Raw genomic sequence first — 23,213 nt, 5'->3', positions numbered from 1 at the left:
GGTATTTTCCAAATAGCTGTACCTGCAAGATTATTCACAGTTCAATAATCAGAAGTTGGCCACACAGGCTTTGAAAAGGGTTGGCCCACTCCCTAAAGTACATTACCCTCCCTTCAACAAAGAAAGTTTTCCAACATCCTAGGAATCCACCTGCAGAAGGCAGCCAATCAAGATTAGGCCTACTTCAGTGTTTGTCTTTGATTGGTTAATTTAACAAGAGATTGACCAATGACTTAACTTTCCACCAATGGGAACTCTTCTTAAGTGGCAGATTTTAGTAGCACCACTTTCTGTCACAGCTAAAGTTTTGTTCAGACATAGTATTTGACCCCAAAGACAATTGATTTATTCTATGGGTTGAACCAACATAAGTTAGAAAACACTTTTACTGATGAAAACAAAAATATTTATTTAAAAGGATTTTAATTCTTTATTTTTCAGTCATTCAAAATTCATTGCAAAATTATTTATTACAAAAGTAGTTAGGTAAACTCATTAAAAAAAAATCATAAACTTATAGTAGGGTAACGTTATATAGGATGCTTTTGTCATCTTATTGTTGATTTATGGGCAAAATTATCAATAAAGACACAATAAAAGGCACCTCTGAAAGTTTTTGCTGAGCCAAGTGTCTACTTGCTTAGAAAACAGCGAAAAAAATTACAGTACTTTCATCAAGAACGTTGAACAATACATCAACATTTAGCGAGATGACGGCAGGTGCATATCACATATCGGCCACAGCGTTCACAAACTGACATCACAGAAATGTGAATCTCACAGAGTCCCCTTATTAGGAATGTTTGGAGATTCAACTCCGTTGACATTCTGTGAATGGGTTTTTAAATCAACATAAGCACTTTTGTACAAACATTTTCGCAGGATGCTTACTACTATTACCATCTTTAGAACAAGTAAGCTTTTGGATAAATTGTACACAAACTTGGTCGAGGGCGTTATATAAGTTTGACCCTACGTTTAATGCAATTTGGTTGATACATTATTAAAGATGCTATGTCAGATTTTTGGCCCGAAACATTAATAAATAGTTCTTTTTGAGTGAATGGTATTTTAAAGAGTATCACCCGCTCTAACGAAAACAAGTTTAACTTTTACTTTTAATGGTCAGGAACCATGAGAACAATTTAAAACGTTTCTTATAAAACACATAAGAATTGGTCACGTGATATATTGTCGAGATCCCGACAAAAACTTATTTTGAGCACTTTATTTCACTGCTACTAATAATTGGCAGACTTTTTCGAGCGATGGCTCAAATGAAAGCTTGTAACTTTTTCGACCCCCATCAAAATACCTTGGGTCAAATCTGCAAAAAATCTGACATAGTATCTTTAACATGCCTATAAATAAACTAACTGAGTACCGTAGTCAACTTTGAAAAAAACATTCTGAAAGTTCCATGAAATTAAATTAAATTTTCATTATATTGTCTGTATATATAAAGATAGGTTGAAAGTGAATGAGTAATACGGTTACAAGGCAGTTTGCTCCTTTTCTTGTGCATACATTTTTTAAATCGATTTTACACAAAGTCCTAACTGAAAACCCATGAGCACTGAATTTTGACAACATAAGTATCACTGGAAGATCTCCTGCTGGAAGGGCGATCATCAATCACCAAATATCGTACCCAAGAAAGGAACAAAATTTTAAATTATAAAAAATTATAAAGATTTAATCTCTAACGGTTGGATTATCTCGTTGCAGGAATGACACCTAAACCCTTCAAAGAAACTCATTCCATTCCATTGAGTATCAATAACTGATTGCTCTTTAGTCTTGGTCCAAGGTGTTCATTTTAGTAAACCATGCAGACTCAACACTACATACATGTCACCATTCCACCAGTAGAGGGCGTTCTCTGGAATTGTGGTGAGCCGTGGATGATGAAAGAAGTCAGGTTTTCATAACAGCCGAATCGGATATTTCTTGTTGAACGTGACGCAAAGAGTTATGTCACACTCATAGCAGGTAGTCTTCAAATGGAAGTTGCCGATGTTGAGTTACACAGTCTAGAAAATACATGGGAAAGAAATGGCATTGTTATCAATTGCTATAGTCAACACCGTACATCATCCAGAGGCATTGGTATCAAGTTGATTTCCGTTTGCAAATTCTGCACTCCATACATTTATCTTATAGGGTGTCTAAAACTTTCTATGGTGTGGATGTAGAGAAGTAACAATTTTTAGTCAAACCTTTAGGTATCTGACCTAAGGTGGATTTCACAAAGGGTTAAGACTAGTGTTATCTCAAGTTAGGAGGAGTTACTCGTCCTAACTTAGGATTAGCATTAAGCTCTTAATAACTCGCAAAGAGGACCAGTCTTAAGTTAGGACCATCTTTGTGAAATTGACCCCTAAAAAGAATCTCTCCAGCCTCCCGCGGACTTCAAAGAGTATATCAACATCTTCCCTAATTCCACCCCTACTTACCTAACAACCACCTTTCTGAAACAACTGGTACTTCATTTTGTTGATTCTTCACTCCCCCGATGCATATACTAGCTTGTTTAACATTGCTACATGTCTGCCCACAGCAGAGTTCTAGTAACTCCGTCAGGTCTGCCTTGGGTGGGCTTGTTGTGTCCCTAATGAAGACCGCTCCCATGGTGGAGAAGAGATCTTGCTTGAAGGAGTCTGTGGAGCTGGAACGTTCTAATCTTGCCATCTAGAATGGGGTCAAGAAAGATGAAGGGGGTAAGGGAAAGAAAATAAAAACTGAGATCCAGATCAATATAAAGCAGGCATGTAACTAATCAGACAGCGTACTAAAGTTAGAACCAAACGATTTAAAGTTTACGAGTAGCGGGGGGCAGTCATACAAATAAAACCACCCTGCATTCAGACAGCTCAAAGTTAAACCAGATACAGTTTATCTTGGGTTTTAAGAGGTCACACAGCACCGTGACCCAACACAACAACATCCTCTACACGCAAGTAGAAAAGATGCTTGCTTTCACAACTGATGGCGTGTTATGGAGCATGTCTTGGGTCACCGGTCACCTGTGAGGAGTTAAAACCGGATTTGGTTGTATTTATTCTGTCCGGCTAAAACTGAAGTGGTTGAGCATTAAACCAGTCGTCAAAGTTTTAAGAGCGTTCCGACACATAAAGTTAAAGCTGAATGAGTTAAAACTGCTTTAAACCAACTTTAGTTCTGTATCTAAACAACCTCAAAGACTAAAAAGGAAACAGAAACATAACGAGACAGATTCAAACCTTGGCTGATGGGAAAAAATCCTTTATTTCATAATTTTCTTCAGGAAGCCATTTCTCTGCTTCTAATGACTTCAGTACCTTAACAAAAAAGAAGACAAAAAATAGGTCAAACTTAAAGACCATTTACACAATTAGTAATTATTGGAACACAAGTAAGTTTCAACCATTCCAGATTAGATGTCTTTACTTGACAACCAAGCTTGCCAGGTAGCTAGAGGCAGTTGGAATCCTCTATTTTAGCAGCGGTACCACACCAAAAGGTGAACCAAATAAAATTCTTTATCCCTGATGCAAATTTAAGATCTATTATACTGTTAAATAACTTGATAAACTCCAGGTCCACTGACAAGACTTTGAGTGGGGCACCCAGTCGCACCAATGTGAACTGAATACAATTTGGGCTGGTAACTTACTTCTGTTAAGCATTACTTTTCTGTGCTTAGCAAGTTTTTGTTTGTGCTTACAGGCTTTATGAAACTAAGCGCTGTAGTGGACCTACCCATTCTAAGGACAGGAACCAGCAACCTCTGGCGATACCTCGTAGGACGTTCAACGTCCGTCGGTTCTCACCACAGACGATATGCGTTGTTGTCGTTGAAACCCTCTCTTCTACACTGAAGCCTTTGAGTTTCTTGACGACTGACAGGACCAGGTCTTGATCACTTTGTAAGGAAGGAAAGGACAAACAGAAAAGTTACTCACATGGATAACAACTAACACTAAAGACTGGATTACATGCAGGTCACAGAGGCCATGGCCTTCATTGACCGAGGTTCGAGTCTTGGTGCCCCTTCAAAAGTTTCCCATTGTCTTTAAAAATTTCCAATGGAAGTGCCCTTTGCAAAATGAAAATGGCATTGTCCTTTCAAAGTTAAAATTCCAGGCCTAGAGCCTATCAAGCAAGAAGTTGAACTATTTCCAGGTGTTCACCATAGCCAAAGTTTAGCTTGGTAAGTGAACCATGCAATTTTGTCAATTTACAAGCAACTTCAGACACCTAATTTTCAATTCTGAATTCTGCTCCATATTCAGATTTGATGAAATGTGTAAAAGTACTACTTACCCCCCATGAATACTGGTCATCACAAGAGAGGGCTTACTCTGCTGTAGAAAAGACAGAAAGACAGACAGAATATTAATTATGATCATTGAGGCTCTACCCTATCTTTAGTGAAGCAGCTCACAAATACGGTACATTCTAATCTAAGTGCACATAAACGTGGGAAAATTCCTGCAACCCAGTGGACCGCCAGAACGTTTAGCTGGACCACAACATTGTGCCGAACTACAGGAGCAAATCTACAGACAGAAAAGACAGAAGTCATCCAATGGAACGTTCCAACAGGCCATTGGACCGCCCCACTGGAATACTTAACCTATCCATTTAAAACGTTCCTACTGTTTGGACTTTTGCAATGCTCCCCAAAGTTTTGCGACAATTTTATAAAGTAAAGAAATTGGGAAATCACACCATTAAGTTTCCATTGTCAAAATCAAAACAGGCAGTCTAACCTTTCCCTTCTTGCTGGTTTTACTCTTGCCTTGCCGTGCGCCCTTCTCACGACAAACACTACTCTCTGAACCATCTGATGAAGAGTCTAACCAAAACTTGCTGATCAGAGACAATGATCGACTTCCCTTTTTCCCTCTCAAGATCGCTGAGATGTCGTCTTCACTGCTGCTCTCTCGGGTATCCGGACGCGGGGTTGCTAAGGAGACAGTCCTGTTGCCACGGGGCTTGGATCGTCCTTTGGTCTTGAGACGGCCGATACGTTTTTTTCGCTGGGAGAAGTCATCAAGGCTTCTTCTGCTTGATGTGACACCACCTTTGCTTGGTGCGTGGGGTCCCTCTGTTGACGATGCTGGCAAGACTTCTTTTGTATCAGCTTGTTTGAACAAAATATAAGAAAAGTATTTGACGGAAAACCTAAACTTAAAACATAAACACCCTTGCTCGTATAGTCTTTGCAGCGATTGTTTCAGGGCAATTTTGGACCAGAATAATAGATTTTGAGAATCACCATGCATTGTAAGGGAACACTAGAAATGTTAATGCCTCTGTTGGGATCGAGCATTCCTTACTCAATCCCTTATAGTTCTGAGAAAATTTGCCAACTCACCTTTTCTCTTCTTTGCGGCTTTCCCAGTTTCTTCCTCCGATGAACCCGATGATAAATCATCCGTCTTTCTCTTCCTTGTTCCCTTCACCCCCCTGGAAGACTTCTTACCCTCGGATGTCTTGATCGAGGTCAACACAAGTTCATCTTGGTTAGGAGATCTGTCGGTCAAGTCACCACTTTGGTTATTGGATTGGCCTGTAGGAATAATTTTACTGTCCCTCGAGTTGTTGAATTTCTCACCAAGGTTCTTAGATGACTTAGAAGAGCGCCTGGGCTCTTTCTTCCGTTTCTCCAGCCCTTTTGAGATCTCTGAAGTGTTCTCAGTCTGGTCTCCTTGTTGTTTCTCTGAGAGGTCTGAGCTCCCGCAATCCCTGTCGAACTTCTCGCTGAGTTTTCTAGACGACTTAGAGGAACGTCTAAACTCCTTTGGTTGGTTTTCCTTCTTGCTGGATTTAGTTGGCTCAGTTAGAACCTGATTCAGCCCAGCGTCCGCGTTGGATGACAGAAGTTTACGCTTTCTCTGGCTCGGCATCGCGGGCTCGGGACGTGAATCAGACTGCTCTTTTATAAAAGAGACGTTCTTAGTCGTTCTGGTTTTGGATGGATCTGATTGATTCCCAGATTTCTTGGACAGAGGGATCAGATTTCTCTGAGCTAATGTTGTTTTTGGATCGGGATGGTCCATTGCTTTAAGGCAGCTGTCTTCATCTGCTTCGAGCTCGCTCAAATTGGTCTCGATTCGTAGCGATAATCTTCGCATCTTAGGGGAGACCTTCTTGGCTGACCCTTGGATTGCTTCTGACCTTCGACCTTAAAGACATAAAGGATGGTTGAATGTCAGGTATAATTTTCAATCTCGGTGGTCTAGTTGGAATGACACTGCTCTAGAATTGCAAAGGTCGTGGGTTCGAATCCCACCCGAGTAATATGCCTGTGATTTTTTTTCACAGAAGTCGGGAAAGTACTTTTATATAATAGTATACAGTGTTAATACACATCGGTGTAAATGGGTAAAACCAAAATAAATATCATCATCATCTTTTAAGCAATGTCTTTGAAGGATTTCATAAAAGAAAACCATTTTACAAAATCACAAAATTGAAATATATGAATTGTGGGCGACTGTAGTTTTGAGTTTAAACTTTTAAGAGGCCTTAGTGGCTGGAAACAGCTTCTACAAAAATGCCGATAGCACCCACAAAAAGCTGTACCATCTAACCTACTTTCACTCAACCAAAAAGGTTGAAGTAAAGGTCAGGTCCAGAACCATTTCCAATGATGGATCCAAATGTTAGGAAGTACGTTCAACTGTTTGGTAACCCCTAAAGTTAGAGATTCCAAGGAACTTATGGGACCACAGGGGCGGATTTCACAACGAGAGTTCTAACTTAGGACTAACCCTAGGAAATATTAAAAACTTAAGGCTAGTCCTCACTCAACATAACTCTAGTCTTAACTCTTTTTGAAATCCACCCCTGTATTCTCTGCACTCAAAAAATAAAAATAAAAGCATGACTTTTTGTATCTGAAGGAAAAAAAAGCAGCTACTTTTTTACCTAAAAAGTTTGAGTTTAGACAACAAATGCAGAATCATAAATCATTAAATACTAGCTACTACCTTTCTTCTTATTCCTGTCTGCAGATTTTGCATTTGTAGCCTCAGTGCTGGGTGCGGACGTAGATTCTGTGTCAACCGACGGACTGAAACTTAATTTCTTCTGCAGAATATCTGGCTTTGCGCCGGATGTTGGTGAGTCACCAACGGTCAGTCTCTCTGTGAAATTCCACAAAACATCAGAAAACAACGAGATGACAATAAAGGTTGGCAACATTAAATACCTCCTCACATTTATAAGGACCCAGAATCTGGAACAAACTTCAACAATATATCAGAGATACCACTTTACTGCAAACATTCAAGACACTCCTGAAAGCTCACCTGTTTCAGGAGGTGTATCATCACTAACGTTTCTTCTGTTTGTGCCCATACATCAGCCCCTTAGAGTAACCTTTTGATTTTGGCACTTTATGAATTTCTTTTGATTGCTTGATTGATTACATCAGGGCCCGATTTCATAGAGCTGCTAAGCACAACAATTTGCTTAGCATGAAACTTATTCTTTGATAAAAACAGGATTACCAAACCAAATCTCCATTTGTTGCATATTGCTGGTTTCGGTGTTCAACTGTTGTTTGCTTATCATGAAAATCAAGTGGAAATTTGGTTGGTAATCCTGTTTTTATCACGAGGAAGAAATTTCATGCTAAGCAAATTTTGGTGCTTAGCAGCTCTATGAAATTGGGCCCAGGACACAGTTTCTATGATGACTGCATCCAGACCACCGTAGCTCGTCTCATCTCACGCACAAGGAAACATGAACACATAACCCCAAGCATTTGAGCTCTACATTGGCTGCCCATACAACAATGCATCTAATACAAGATCCTCCTTCTCCCCCACAAGGCTCGTAGTGGACTAACTCCATCCTACATCAAGGACTCATGGATTTGACATTTGTTTAATAATACCATGAGTTTTCTCAGCAGACACAGTATTCAACTGAAACTTTCACTGGTGACTTTTATTGCATTTGTCTTGGCAATTTTGCCTCCAATTCAGTTTTACTTTTCTATTCAAACTCACATTATTTCCATACTTCATAAAAACAGTACACAGCAATAACAATAATTTTAAAAGAAGTAACCAATAAACAAAGCAAGGCAGAGAATACATAAATAAAGTATGGAGGCCTCTATCTTTAAAAAAGGACTATACACACCTGATATGCGCGTACTGCCACTGTTTCGGACACGACTGAGTGCGTCTAAGCACGCCCTCATACTTGCCGGTGTGTCAGGGATTAACGAAGGAGTCAACTTTATCCCAGGTAGCTGAGGGGTTCCAACCTGATGGTGATATGATACAGGACTTGTTAAAATACACCAGGGCCGAAATTCATAGTGCTGCTTAAAGGCACTGGACACTAATGGTAATTACCCAAAACTTTGATGACCAATTGAATCCACATTTTCACAAATTTGTTATTTTATGCATAGATGGGATACACCAAGTGCGAATACTGGTCTTTGACAATTACCAAACGTGTCCAGTGCCTCACAGCAGGAGGGTTGATCGTGTATATTTGTTAGGATACATTCATCACGTGATAACTTGGAAGTTGGTAAACCACAGTGGATAATAGTAAATGGTCAGGCAGTAGGAGGGTTGACTGTGCGCTAAGCAGTCACCAAATGATATCATTGCAGGCTGGCATAATAATAAACGGCATTTAAAATACGCTCTACTTAGAAAACTAAATCACAGCGCTTACAAAAATATTTAGTACAGGAAAATAAATAAATAAATGAAAAATCAATTGAATTAAATGAAATGAAAGCCACCTGAATCCAATAAGTTGATTAATGTTGATATAGGATGCATAGTGCATCTATCATTCAAAGCTAATGGTCAGAGAGAAGAGGGTTGATTTTGTACTATTGCTAAGATGCATTCATCACATAATAACTTGGAAGTTGTTATAATTAAAAACCAAAGTGAATGATATTAAATGGTCAGGTAGTAGGAGGGTTGACTGTGCGCTAAGCAGTCACCACATTATATCATTGCAGGCTGGCATAGTGTATCTATCATTCAAAACCAATGGTCAGACAGTAGGAGGGTTGATTGTGTACTATTGCTAAGTTGCATTCATCACATGATAACTTGGAAGTTGGCTTAATTCAAAACCACAGTGGATGATATTAAATGGTCAGGTAGTAGGAGGGTTGACTTTTCAGACTTACTGGTGTGTAGGGATCTTGAGTCTCTTCAACGTAGACATGAGGCTTGTTGGATGACGCTAAACCTGTGAAAATAAGGACAGACACAAGATTGTCAACTTTGCTACGCCCAGGCCTGGGATTACATGGAGTCAGACTTGATTGATTGATTGATTGATAAGTCAGCAAAATATGTCTTGAAGTGGTTAACAGGGTCAAGGCACAAAAACCGGCTAAGCAAAGGAAAATCTTGCTTAGCAAAAACAGGTCACCGGCCAACATTGAGTAAAGTTTACACTGTTACGACTGGTTGCGAGCAATTGATAAAGTGCCCTGTTCAAGGACACAGATGTCGCAACCGACCAGGCCAGGATTCGAACCCACATTCTGTACAATAAAGACTTCGGCCCACGGCCCTAAACCGCTCTGCCACAACACCAAGGGGTAGAGAGAGTGTTTTTACCGGGCGAGTTCAGACGGATATTTAAGGGTTGTACGAGAGCCTTCCTCTTTCTCTTCCTAGCTGCTCTCTCTGTGCTACTCTGGACATCTTCCTCAAATGATTTGGGCTGCATGGACTTCAAACGCTGAGGAATAATAAACAAGGACAGGAAACTCAATGTCAATGCTAGCAACAAGTTCTGAAACTGTGTCTATTAAGTCTATTGGTATGTTTATTGAAACTAAAATATTATTTTTATCCAAAACCTTAGGCTGACTTGGTGTACCTTTATCCTTGGAATGATAACTGGACTACCATTGTCTGTTTCAGTCACAGGAAATATAGACTCAGCCACATGTTGTTGATTCCTCTTGCAACTGAAATAATTTAAAACATTCAAACTAAAATAGCCATTTCATTTATTGATATTATTGGGGGGGGGGGATATTTTTGTCTCTATCCTCAATGCATAAACTAAATCCTTTAAAATATTTGTTGTTTTGGGAAGGGTGGAGAGAATGAAATGGAATTTAACAATGGTACACATCTTAAGACAAGACACTGGACACCCTTCGTAATTGTAAAAGACCAATCTTCTCACTTGTAGTATCCCAACGATATGCATAAAATAACGATTATTTGAACTCAATTGGTCGTCGAAGTTGCAAGATAATAATGGAAGAAAAAACACCCTTGTCAAATGAAGTTGTGTGCTTTCAGCTGACAGATGCTTGATTTCAGGACCTCAAAATCTAATTCTGGGGCCTCGAAATCAGATTCGTGGAAAAATGCTTCCTTCTCAAAAACTATTTTTCAGAGGGAGCCGTTTCTCACAATGTTTTATACTATCAACAGCTCACCATTGCTTGTTATTAAGTAAGTTTTTATGCTTACAACTGTTTTGAGTAATTACCAATAGTGTCCACTGCCATTAATAGTGATCTATCTATCTTTTTTTACGCTTTCATTTGCTTAGGGCCGGGAATTCAACCACTCCACTTAACGCCGATTATGCCAGAGCGCCCTCGATTCTTTGTAGTAAGTCAGACGACTGATGTAAATACCCACAAGAACATTCCATTGGTTAGCCAGCACAGGCATGTGGCTACCGCACTCACTTTGTTTTACCCGTATACAGAGGGGACAGAAGGTACTGGAAAATATACTCTTAATCTCCCTTTTCTCTTATTTTATATTCCTGCTGCATACAGACACAAACTCCGCTCTTCAGCCATTAAGACATCTGCTCTAGAGTGGCAAAGATAATGAGTAGACAATATTTGGAGATATTTTACTAATTCCCCCGTCACTGTTAATCAGACACATACCTGTCCACCCACAGCACCGAGACCAGATGTAGCCCTCTCTTCAGTGCCTTGTCCTTAGTACTCTTCTTGCCGTCTTTCCAAATGACGTGGGTTACCGGCTCATCATTAGTGAACCTCATCACAACCTGATACCAAATAAAACAGAACAACAAAAAGTTTCAATAAGTTGTTGGAATTGGAGGCCTGCGAGTCTCCCTCCTTGCTTAGTGGTAAAATGTCTACTCTAGAAGATGAGGGGTCGTGGGTTCAAATCCCACCGAGTAGTCATTGGATTATGTTTGTGAAAGATTTGAAAAACACTATATACAGTGAGTAAAAACCAAAAAGATAACGATTTAGTGGAAATTGTTAGCAAGAGCAAATGGTTGTTGTTAAACATTTGCAACCTGAAGGCCTAATCTTTAATTTTGTCTGCAGTTCTTGACACCCATTTCAAACTTCTGATTTAGTTGGGTTAAATACCAGATTTAGTCTGACTTTTTCACTATTAAGGTTAAAGTCTATGGGGAGTGCACACATTTTTTTATATCTTGAGTGACAAAAGAAACTTACCGTTGCCCCAAGACGCTCCAGCTGTTTCCTGACGCTGTTTGAACGATTCTCCGTTTTTGTTCGGACTTCAACATAAGCCACAACATCTAGGAAGAAACAAGGTTGAATAATTGATTGATTGAATTTATTCAGATAAACAGACCCAACTATAAAAATCAGACAGTGTTAATTTTGAGCCCTGTATTTTCGCGGAATCAGGAGGGCGTCTCCAGTGATTACCCTTTAGTACTCTGTTATCCAATGGCTCCATGTCAGGAATATCATTCTCATTATCGCTGTCTATGAGCATGGCCTCATCGGCAGAACTGCTCACCCCCGGGCTGGTAATGGAAGCATCCAGTGTCAGAGAATCATGATGCTTCGGCTTCTAAAAAACAAACAAACAAACAAACAATTTTTTAACAATTAAAACAAAACTTTGAACTCAGTAACAAAAATATAGTTGGAGAGAGCGCCCTCTTCATATTTTCTTTGTTCAACCAAAAGTTATTTAAAATTTACCTGTCAGTTTTCCTGATCTAGTGTTGAGGTTATTACATAAATAATAGGTCATTGCAGTGATGAATTCTGAGACCCTACTTTTAGCACCTTATAAGGGTTTACAAGGTGCTACGGTGCATACAGAAGCAACAGCCTGGAACACCAGGGCGAACCCCTTCTCTTTTCGATAAGTGTACTGGGTTCTTTTACATGCGTTACACAACACATGGGACCAACGGCTTTACGTCCCATCCGAAGGACGAAGCAATGGTTAAGTGTCTTGCTTAAGGACACAAGGGTCACGGCTGGGGATTCGAACCCACACTCTGCTGATCAGAAACACCAGAGTTTGAATACAGTGCTCTTAACCGCTCGGCCACGACACTTCCAAATCTGGGTGCAAAACTACACAGTTAGTACATGCACACGGTTGGCGTTTCCGTAAAGCGCTCGCCTCTCACCAAGGTGACCCGGTTTGATTCCTGGACGGGGCCATATGTGAGTTGAGTTGTGCGTTGGTTATCTGCTGTGCTACGAGGGTTTTCCAGAACATCTGGTTTTCCTCCCTCGGGAAAAATCAAACACTTTCGATCTTGGCTGTGCTCTGTGGTCATAATGGGTTGATGTGGCTGGCAGCCAAATGCGCCCTTGCATGCCTGCTTCCCGAACACGTTGTAGCCACGTCCTTCGCAATTCAGCTCTTAGCTGCGAGTATTAAGGATGATTAGCCCCCCAAATTATTATTATTATTACATGCGCGAGTTAACATAAAGCTTGGACATGAACAAAATCTTGTTGTTAGTTAGTAGATAGTACAGTAGATCATTCCTACCGTACCTCCATGATTGCATGAAGACCCAGTTACTGGGGCACTGTACTCTTTTTCGAATTTGTCGTTATCGGTTGTACCACATAGATAGAGCAAGTGGTTGTACTACTACTAGCTAGTAAGTAGCTAGTAGTAGTACGACCAATAATGAGAAAATGTGAATTTGCGGAGTGCTATTCAAAATATAATTCAGAATGATTTAGCCCAAGTTATTCAGCCCTGCTGCTGCTAAGTTTTTAATTTAGTTTGGCATCATTTCAAGATCAAGATATTTATTAAATTAAAAATATTAATATATGGCTCTAAACATCTCTTATCAACAGGTCCTTATACTAAGTTGCGGATAACTTTCCGTATGGCGCCACCACTTTATCACTAATTTTTACAAAAAGGGTTATCTAATTCAATTGAGGTAAATAAGATACTATATTATTTCATATCGAATGAAAAAGTGGTGGCACCATACGGAAACTTTTCCTAAGTTGCTGATAAGCACCCATTTTAAAATAGAGCCGAAACAAAAACAGATAAGTTATTATAAATAAGCCATACATCGTCACTGGTTAGTAACACACAAAAAATCGTACGTTTAATTCTCGTCATTTTTTTTCTTCTTTTTTTGAACTTTTGTTTTAGCTAGAACAAATATGGTCGACATACTGATTAAAAAATGTGTGTTAATAAGCCAATCATCATTACCTGAAGAGACAAACAATTCGAAGACTTTCTCTTCCGTATGAACTCCATTATGACACAGAACAAGACTAGACTTGTCTTGAAACTGTTTGGAGTGTTGGTTTTGAAAATGGCGGCCTTCGTCCGCTTCGTTGACAATAGAGGGCGGTATTCAACTTTACCGGTGATTAATTTTATTTTTGTTGCGGGGGGGGGGGGGGGGGGGGGGGAATCCAATGACGTTCATTAGGACCTTGTTATATCGATCAAGAAAACAAGAAACACAAACCAGAATATCTGATGTTTATGAACATTTATTTGTATCAATGATAAGAATAAGTGGGAACAAGCTTTTCTAGGTTAATCCTTAAGTGTTTTGAACAAAAACACTATGCGGAAAAAGCTCATAATTATTTTCTAAATTCAAAGGTTAAACACACTGAGTGCCTTTTTGCCGATAGAGTCGTCAACAATGACCTTGTGATTAAAGTAATGGTGTTTGCTGTCAATCTTTATACCTCAAAATATATGTAGGTCTATAGTTGCTAGGCGAACGCAAATAATTTTTTTTTTGGAATCTACAATCCCGGCCAAAATGCTTGGGCCACCCATTTCTAACGTTATATAAAACCTTTCATATCCACTTCCCACTGACAATAAACATTTTCTCCCCGCCCCCCCGTCCCCCCGCTCAATGTTGAATGTTGACTGTAAAGACCGGTGTCGCATGCAACTATGGCCTCTATGCACTCTATGCAATACTATCCGGAGGACATTATTGCATATGCAATAATGTCCGCCCGGACGCTGTTGCATAATGTAATTGTGTCCGCCCGGACGCTGTTGCATAACACAATTGTGTCCGCACGGACACATTTGCTTGTGCAGTTGGGTCCGCCCCCGTGCAGAACCCCCTTGCAGTAAATTAAACGCCCTTGGTCGACGGAACACGTTCTCCATTTTTTACAAGCTAAGTGCATGTCATGAATGACATGGGAAATCATAAATAATACGTGAATAATTCGTGCTGCATATACGTAGGTTCAGTGCATGCACGCTCGCACATACATGTACAGTCATACACAATCCATGTCCACCGGACGGTTTTTGCATAGCCCCGGACACGATTGCATATGCAAAAGTGTCCGGAGCGGACAGTATTGCATGGCGGACACAATTGCATCTGACACTGGCATTCGGAACCAACATTGGGAACTAACATTGAAAGGGGGGCTGGGGGCCCAACGAGATATGGCCGGGATTGTAGATTTTGTAAACGGGGGTGGAGATAATCCTTTATGCATTTCAAATAAACACTTCATAAAAATGATTAGGACTCGAAATGTGTCATTAAGAAATGTAACCCTTCTACGAGTACTAATAACTACATTGGCTATACATGTACATGTTCACCCTAGGGGCGATAGTCACGTTCGTAAACGCGTGTTTTTCATTTTGCAACAATAAACATCAAGGCGAACGATAAAGAGAGTGTTGACATTCCGTTGTTAGAATCACTCTAGTGTTTGAAGTTGAAACCCTGTATTTGTCAGCAGCGACCCCCCCCCCAATGTCCAGGGGTGGATTTCACAAAGGTAGTCCTAACTTAGGACTAGTCCTAGGCAATGCTAAGAGATAGGACCAGTCCTAAGTTAGGATGAGTTACTGTTACTGGTCCTAACTTAGGACCAGTCCTATCTCTTAGCATTGCCTAGGTTACCTTTGTGAAATCCACCCCAGGACCCAATGTCAAAGAGCTTCTTAAACAAGAAATATTGCTCACACATTTTCTGCTAAGCAAAAATGAGCAGGATACCAGTCACAAGTAGTACATGTGACACAGGTATTTTGCCTGGTAAACGTATTCTGGTAAGCATAATTGTGTTGAGCTACTTTATAAAATTTTGCCCAGGGTCGCCTTTTGGTACCGGTACAACAACCCCAGCAAAACAAACCTTCATGTTAAGTGATACGGTGATTGAATCATTCGATTATCTCTTGTTTTCAAGATGTAAAGCGAGGTGTTGGAAGATTGTTTTACTAAATTTCCTGTTTTAACGCTATTTAGGGCCTTGTAGTGAACCTGTGGACAGATGAGGTCCACATGAGGTCCACATAGTGTATGTACTTGAATCACTATGTGTAGACTTAGACACGTCCACACAGTGTTATTTAAAGTGTCGAGGAATAGGATTTTCCTCAAGGAAAGGAACGTCCACACGTGATATTGTGGTCATAAGGTGCCAAAAACGGCAGTAGACTTAGGTGGAATGAACGCGATTTGTACGACTTGAGGTAATGTTTTTTAAACATGAACTTAGGTTACTTGGTGAGAAAAATAGAATTAGCTTTTACCAACATTACATACGGTAATATCAATGCAAAAAATAGCTAATGGCCCGACGTCTCGACCCTGATCGACAGAGTCTTTCTCGAAGATTACGTTGTATAACGTGATTCAAACTCCACAGTTGGCTCAACTTTGGCATGTTTGGGGCGATATATTATGAAGTGTGTGGGTGAAGGAATATAGCAACAAGATTGGAAAAACAAAGATAATAGTGTATCTCTTCCAAGGTTGGTAATGGTACCATAGAGCTAGACTTGGTTCCAAGTCTTTCGTCCTGATAGCCGCTACAAACAGCGCCCTCTTGTGTTCAACCTTCGTCATTTAGCTCATCTAGGGCCGGTGTCGCATGCAATTATGTCCTCTATGCAATACTATCCGGAAGACTGCATATGCAATAATGTCCGCCGGACGGTTTTGCATATGCATTCGTCTCCGCCCGGACGCTGCTGCATAATGCAATTGTGTCCGCCCGGACACATTTGCATATGCAGTTGTGTCCGCCCCCGTGCAAAACCGTCCTTGCAGTAAACTAAACGCCCATTGCCGACGGGACACGTTCGCCATTTTTTTACAAGCTAAGTGCATGTCATGAATGACATGGGAAATGTTTGGCCGTTGGGTATTCGCTGCAATCATAAAATATTCATGTTGGGATACGTAGGTTCAGTAATGCACGCTCGCTTACGCGCGCACACACATGTACAGATTAGTCATGTACACGGTCCACCGGACGGTTTTTGCATAGCCCCGGACACGATTGCATATGCAAAAGTGTCCGGAGCGGAGAGTATTGCATGGCGGACACAATTGCATCTGACACCGGCGCGCGTGTTAGCTTATAATGTGGGGGGCATTTTTGTGGCTGATAATTGCGATCTAAGACTTGAATCAAGTCTACCATTGAGCAAGGTACAATCAAGGGCCACAAAAGGTATAGTGGCAGTCAGGTGACTCTCGGCACGTGACGCGTGGGTGTGTTCTTGCAAGACATACCCATGGGGTCCTTGACTTTGGATATGGAACGTGCCGTCGAGTCATTCGAAGTGACAAGGGGAAGAAGACCAACAATGTCTCTGAAGGTGTCAGGCGTACTCCCTAAATATTATTGCAAAAAAATACTTTCTTTTTTGTTTTTTGTTCCCCTTTTCGAGTCCACGAACTCTCGTGGGTCAGAAGAATGGGCACACAACTGGGATAACATTGAGAGTTTATTTAAATAATACATTTTGCACGCTTGTATAAATCATGTATGGGCTGACGAGGTCGCATATTATTCACAAATATTTGTATATCTGTAGAGTACGGCTATTCCGTGCTGGGCCCAATTTCATAAAGCAAGTAAGCAATACAAACTTACTAAGCACAGACAAGAAATACTTAGCAGAGTTACCAGCCAAAACTAGGTTTAATTTGCATTGTTGTGACTGGTGCTCCGCTCGAAGAAAAGAATTTGTCAAGCAGTATTTTCTGCTGAACAGCTTTACGAAATTGTATTTTTACATTCAAGTAAGAATATCTTATTTTAGGAGCGGGGGGGGGGGGGTCAACTTTTCACGAGGATGGTGAAGTTTCGGAAGAAACAAACAGAGAAATAAAGTTGGCTTGTTGCAACCGTCAGTCTCGTGACACTATGTCCTTAATAAGCAAGACACTTAACCATTGCTTCGTCCTTCCTTCGGATGGGACGTAAAGCCGTTGGTCCCATGTGTTGGGTAACGCATGTAAAAGAACCCAGTGCACTTTTCGAAAAGAGAAAGAGTTCGCCCCGCCGGTGTTCCTGGCTGTGGCTGCTATATAGGCGCCATAGCACCTTGTAAACCCTTAGAAGGTGCTAAATAATCGGGTCTCAGAATCACTGAAAGTTTGTATATCTCGGCGCCTTGAGTACCGGCCTTGTTTGGTAGATACGTGCGCTATATATGACAAGGATATTATTAAAAGTAATATTAGGGTTAGCAGGGTCTGGTACTTCACGGAGGCAATGGAGGTGATTGCCCCCATGCCCCATGGTAATGCCTTGGTGCTCTTGAAATGCGCCAGCAGAAAATTACAAATTCCTCATAGGGTGCCCTTTATAAGGATAAAAATGCCTTGGTGCCCTTGCCCTTTTAAAAATGAGGTATACAGGCTTGGGTTAGGGATGGGCTACAAATCGTGAATCAATCAAAATGGGGTGGACCATTTATATGAGAAGTTTCATCCTGGTTCTGAAAAAGAGAAATTAACGATAGATATAAACCAAGATAAAGGTTCCCGTTTAAATGGTTATCAAAATCAAATAGGCAAGCTTTGGTAAATAACTAAGTCATTTATAAGTGTTGTGAAATATGATAGATTTATTATATATAACAAAAACCTCTCATCTTCTCATTTCATTGAACTTCAAAGAAAAATCATCAATTTAAATCGAGAAACTTCTGATGACGAAATTTGAAAAGGTCAACAAACTTGGAATGCATTAACACAGCCGCAGGTGAAAGCGAAACAAGTGTTCAGGCAACAGCCGTATACATAGGTGTTTACTATACGGGCCACACCACCAAAAGCGAAAGTTATAAGAAGGCTCAATATACGCACGTGCCTATAGATAAAAATGACATGAAAAGGGTCACTGAGGTGCGAACCAAAATTATGGGCAATCAGCATTTAACTGGAAGATGTCATGTGACCTTGATCCCCCCCTTTAGTCACATGATCTCTACCTTTGTCCAACAGAAATAACACTAGCGCCCTTTCAAAGATTGAGCACTGGGGTTTTAGAAGACCAATAATACACAGTAGAATATAAAGCAAGGCAAGCTCTCAAAAGAACACAATCTACCAGGGCCCAATTTCAGAAAGCTGGTAACCAGCTTAGCATGAAATGTCTTCCTTAATAAAAATAGGATTACCAACCAAATTTCCACGTGATATTCAGGATAAGCAAACAATAGCTGAATGCCAGTAACAAGCAATATGCAACAAGTTAAAATCTGGTTGGTAGTCTTGTTTTTTATCTGCGTACAGGCTTTGTGACATTGGGCCCTGGCCGGTAGATGCAAACATGGTGCCACCGCAAACCAAAATTATACCAATAATATTCCAAACAATCGTAAACCATAATTGGAAAATGATCCACTGTCGGATAAAGAGAACATAAAAAGGTATCATAAAAAGTACTATCGCACATAAAAAGTACTATATGCTGGTAGGGAAACGAGGGGGGGGGGCGGGGGTCGGGGATCGGTAGAGGATGGGGATGGGGGAGTTGAGTATAACAAATCTCATGAACTTTAAATTGTCAATTAATATATTAATAAAAAGGGAATGAACAAAAGTGTATAAAACCGAATCTTGAAGTTGTGTTCCTAATTCCGCGGACTTGAATTGAAAGTGATGGTTATTGATGAAGGTAGGGATAGCCGAGGGGCATTGTGGTGTTTGAAATGACTGGTAGGTCTACATGCATGGGTAACCACATCACCATAAACCCTTTCAAATCACCATCCCTTCTCCTGTCGGATCGTAGCACGAGTGCAACAGCCTCCGGACAGAGACATGTTTCCAAGAATATTTTCCTTTATTTCATAGCTGCGTTTTGAAGACCTTAGTGAAAGGATATACACAACAAAAAACAAGTAATACGTATGAACCCGCAATGACTGTTAACTGAAAAGGACAATAAGATTGTCTTTAACCATAATTGCTGCTCTGCTTCAAGGAGTAAACCTTACCATAGCCACAAGTCAGTGTATCATTTCAACAAATTAGGATATGCACAACACTAAAAAACAGGACAAACATATGAATCTGCACTGATTATCTGGAAAGGCAATTAGTTCTTCTTCAACCATAATTGCTTCTCTGGATCAAAGAGTAAATCACACAAGGAGTGAACAGTGTTCAACCTTACCACGGCCCCCGGTGTACCATGTATACAAATGTAATACGTCTTTATTAAAACGGGTTTTTATTTCAGGGAAAGGAACGTCTCATTATGCAACGACAGTGGCTTTGAATCGAAGCGGGTCAGGGCCACAACCCCGGCCGTGTAAAATCACGCCTCAACGGTACACCATCTATCTCAAATCCCACTCCAACTTCATTGTCCCCGTTGCACAATATTCCAATTCAATAGGGGATTCAATAAAAGTACAAAGCGCAGCTCAAATTCGAAGAAAACATTTCGCAAAACACAATCCCTGCACGCTGCTATAGGGCATGTCAATGTGACTTTTAACTTATGTCGAAATTTTGTCTTTTGAAAGTTGAGTGGGGGTGGCTTGCCTTTGCTGAATTTAACAATAAACTGATATGGCAGGAGTGTTAGTAAAATATGTTTTGCGTACTTGGTAAGAAAATAAAAACGCGCCCGACCAAATGTTTTCTCTCAAAATCTCGACCTTATCTCGTATAATGGTGTGACGTCACCATGGTGCGCCAATAACCACGTAGCGTATTTAGGCCATGGGTATCACAACAGCGAAACTCAGGCACTGCTCTTGCAACCAACGGCTGTTCCATGTCAGAAATAAATCTCAATCTATGTGTTGTAATCATGAAACTGCCTTGCACAACGACTGCCATGATACGGTGACAAGTTTGGGAAGAATAAAGAAGTTCATTTTGGTTTTCACCCATATGCACCGATGTGTGTTACAGCACTGTATACTCAGTACTTACCCGAGTTCTGTGAAAAAAATCACAGGCATATTACTCGGGTGGGATTCGAACCCACCCGATGACCTTTGTTGTTCTTGAGCAGTGTCATACCATGGAGGTATGGTCATACCAACTATGGGTGCGTTCGTTTAGCTCCCCTGGGTCGACCCCGGTGTGTGGGTGGTGGGTTTTTTTTCAGGACGAAAGTGGGTAATTATCTGCACACTTTCGTCCTGGGAAAAAAACGCCACACGACGGGGTAGACCCAGGGAAGCTAAACAAACGCACCCATTAGTCTAGTCAATCTAAGCGAAAGAATGGCTTGACCTAGACAAAATTGCAACATAAATTATTTTTTGGCAACAGTCTCTTTAAACCCTCCAAAAACAACATATCAAAAAAGTAGAAAGGGGTAAGCAGTGGAAATATGCATAACGTGACAAATTAAAAATTTACGTTTTTGCCTCTATTTTCACTAGTGTATGTGTTCACACGCCCTGATAGTTGTAGAATTGACATAATTGTCACATACAATGTTCATGCAAATGTCTCTTGAAACCAGGTGCTACGACTTTTGTTCGATTAAAAATATAAAGTAATTGCCAATCGTGAGTAACGTGGCGGACGGGCATTTACAGTACAAAACTCGTCACATAAAGTTTTAAAATTAAATTAGAAACTATAAAAGTTATAGCTATAATCCGCCTCAAGCATCCTGGTAGAAATGTTTCACTCCAGATAGGAGTTATTGCCCATACAAAGCGAAAACTTAATTAATTTTCAGCGAACAATCAATATTATATAGTCATCTATTCCCATCATTATTAAAAAAGAAATTACTCTACAACGAAATTAATGTATTAATTTTATGTGCATTTCTATTAAACTCTATTAAAATGTATGGGACAGCAAGTCCATATGCGATATTTATTTGTATAAAAATGACATTAAATGTCGTTTTATGGTTCTATTCGTTAAGGGCAAGGACTTTCACAATGGAGTACAGTGTTGGGTATAGACGAGATGTTTGAACACAAGTTTATGTAGGGCGAGTTGGTCTACAAAAAAGCGTTTGAATAACCGTATGTATAGAATAACAGCTCTCCAAAAAAAAACTCTCCTTGCAAGTATAAGATACAGCCTACCCGTGGTGTTTCCTTGCTCAATGCGCAAACCAAATATATATATTGATACCTCACCATGCAATGCCTCAAATCCCTTCTACCTCCATGGTTATTCTAAAAACATACAAGTTGACTTTTCAGTGAGATACTATAACAACACATTGAAATGCAGGCGAGTTACTGGCATTGTTATTAAACCCAAAGCAGTAATCTATTCTACTTCTGTTGTTATGGTCTTTAAACAGGTCAGGTCGAATCCAAATACTGAATTCTGTCCCGGTTCATCTCCCCAAAGCGATATCACAGCTGTGTTCATAATATTTTTTGAAGTTGTTCCATTACGCGTTTGGTGCATTGGTGACCTCATTCATAAAGCTGGACAATAAGTAAACAGCTGCTTGTGAGATATTTACGTTCCGGTCCAGCGAACCATGAAGGAGTGATAAAACAGACAAAACCCCAAAAACACACAAGGCCCGTTTTCGGGCATAAACTCAAGGCTGACATTACGTCACTAGGTCAAGGTTCAAACCACCCTCGATTGAAGTGGTCGGTATTTATCCCCACTCACCCACCAAGCTTGTGTACGCCTGCAACCATGGACCTCCTGTTCCTCTTTTGGTAACACTTTTATTTGCAACACCTCCCATTGGTTTTGGACACGGTTCCCAACTGTGGAACTTTCCCGAACCCTGGAGGGTTATTTGAATGTGAACACCTACTCACCCCCACCCCGCCCCACCCTTGACAACTAAGGTGTCATCCACATCAACAAATGTCTTACCGTGAAGGATTCTTAAACTATTGATTTATGAACTAAACATAGTTCCGTACGACGCAAAAAGGATCAATAAATCTTAGCAGAGGGACCTTAAAATTGGAGGAGAGAATGAAATCTGACAACCACAACAAAAGTCTAATGCGAAAGACTCAAATTCCGAAACGCCAAACCATCGTGGGTTTTTATCTATTTTCAACGCCTACCCATTTACCATACGCTATACCCATTCCATAAACAATCTCATATAGTGCACCGGTCTATATCAAGCAAGTTGACCGTTATCTGTGCCGCATAACCCACCAGGAAGAACGGGTCAACCTCAAGACAAATTCATGCTCGATTAGAAAGCACCGGACACCTTTGGTAAATGTCAAAGTGTGGAGAATGATGTACCCCTTTCGTCATATATAAATATGATAAAAACCTCCATAAAATATCAGAGTTGATGTTTGGAATCGGACGAGTTGGTCTCAAAAACACGTTTGCAACCGTTTGTTATGAAATGCTTGGTTAGAAAAATGGTTTCAAGGTAGAATATAATGGTCCACACAAGTATCACTCAAAATTGCACGGTTGTCATTTTACGTCGCGAACTAACACGGTCGGCCATTTATGGAAGTAAAAAATTTGACTCCCATAAATGGCCGACCGTGTTAATCGACGAGGTAAAAAGAAAACCACGCAATTTCGAGGCATATTTGTGTAGATCATTGTATTCTTCTTTTGCAACATCTTTCTAACCATATCGATTTTATAACAAACGGTTACAGAACGCTTTTCAAGGACCAACTCGACCGATCCGAGGCAACGTGTTCCTTTAATGTGCATAGGCCGAAGTGATAATGGCACGAAGTTTAGTCGCAGTGTCT

The 23,213-nt window shown here is 40.3% G+C and overlaps 1 protein-coding gene across 3 annotated transcripts in view; it reads right to left on the bottom strand.

Annotated features, from left to right (window-relative positions):
• Window positions 1-1,287: 1,287 nt before the first annotated feature.
• The window catches only part of LOC117304892 (microcephalin-like), a 46,673-nt gene continuing 24,747 nt past the window's right edge, over window positions 1,288-23,213 (bottom strand). The window contains exons 1-16 of one of the 3 annotated variants that reach the window (XM_033789536.1): window positions 13,473-13,577; window positions 11,684-11,831; window positions 11,465-11,550; window positions 10,913-11,037; window positions 9,871-9,961; window positions 9,606-9,729; window positions 9,167-9,228; window positions 8,143-8,269; window positions 6,981-7,136; window positions 5,363-6,172; window positions 4,755-5,128; window positions 4,306-4,346; window positions 3,742-3,904; window positions 3,243-3,320; window positions 2,457-2,691; window positions 1,288-2,033 (exon numbers count right to left, since the gene is read on the bottom strand). In XM_033789536.1, the coding sequence (XP_033645427.1) occupies window positions 1,984-2,033; window positions 2,457-2,691; window positions 3,243-3,320; window positions 3,742-3,904; window positions 4,306-4,346; window positions 4,755-5,128; window positions 5,363-6,172; window positions 6,981-7,136; window positions 8,143-8,269; window positions 9,167-9,228; window positions 9,606-9,729; window positions 9,871-9,961; window positions 10,913-11,037; window positions 11,465-11,550; window positions 11,684-11,831; window positions 13,473-13,520 (2,718 nt within the window). In that variant the 5' untranslated portion in view covers window positions 13,521-13,577 and the 3' untranslated portion in view covers window positions 1,288-1,983. Of the gene's footprint in view, window positions 2,034-2,456; window positions 2,692-3,242; window positions 3,321-3,741; window positions 3,905-4,305; window positions 4,347-4,754; window positions 5,129-5,362; window positions 6,173-6,980; window positions 7,137-8,142; window positions 8,270-9,166; window positions 9,229-9,605; window positions 9,730-9,870; window positions 9,962-10,912; window positions 11,038-11,464; window positions 11,551-11,683; window positions 11,832-13,472; window positions 13,578-23,213 lie in introns of those variants that run through there. The other 2 variants (XM_033789538.1, XM_033789539.1) reach the window with 2 other exon arrangements.

The sequence above is a fragment of the Asterias rubens genome, chromosome 21, assembly GCF_902459465.1.
Source record: "Asterias rubens chromosome 21, eAstRub1.3, whole genome shotgun sequence".
NCBI lineage: Eukaryota > Metazoa > Echinodermata > Asteroidea > Forcipulatida > Asteriidae > Asterias > Asterias rubens.
Note: the sequence above shows the minus strand (reverse complement) of the source record. Positions and strands in the feature narration are given on the sequence as shown.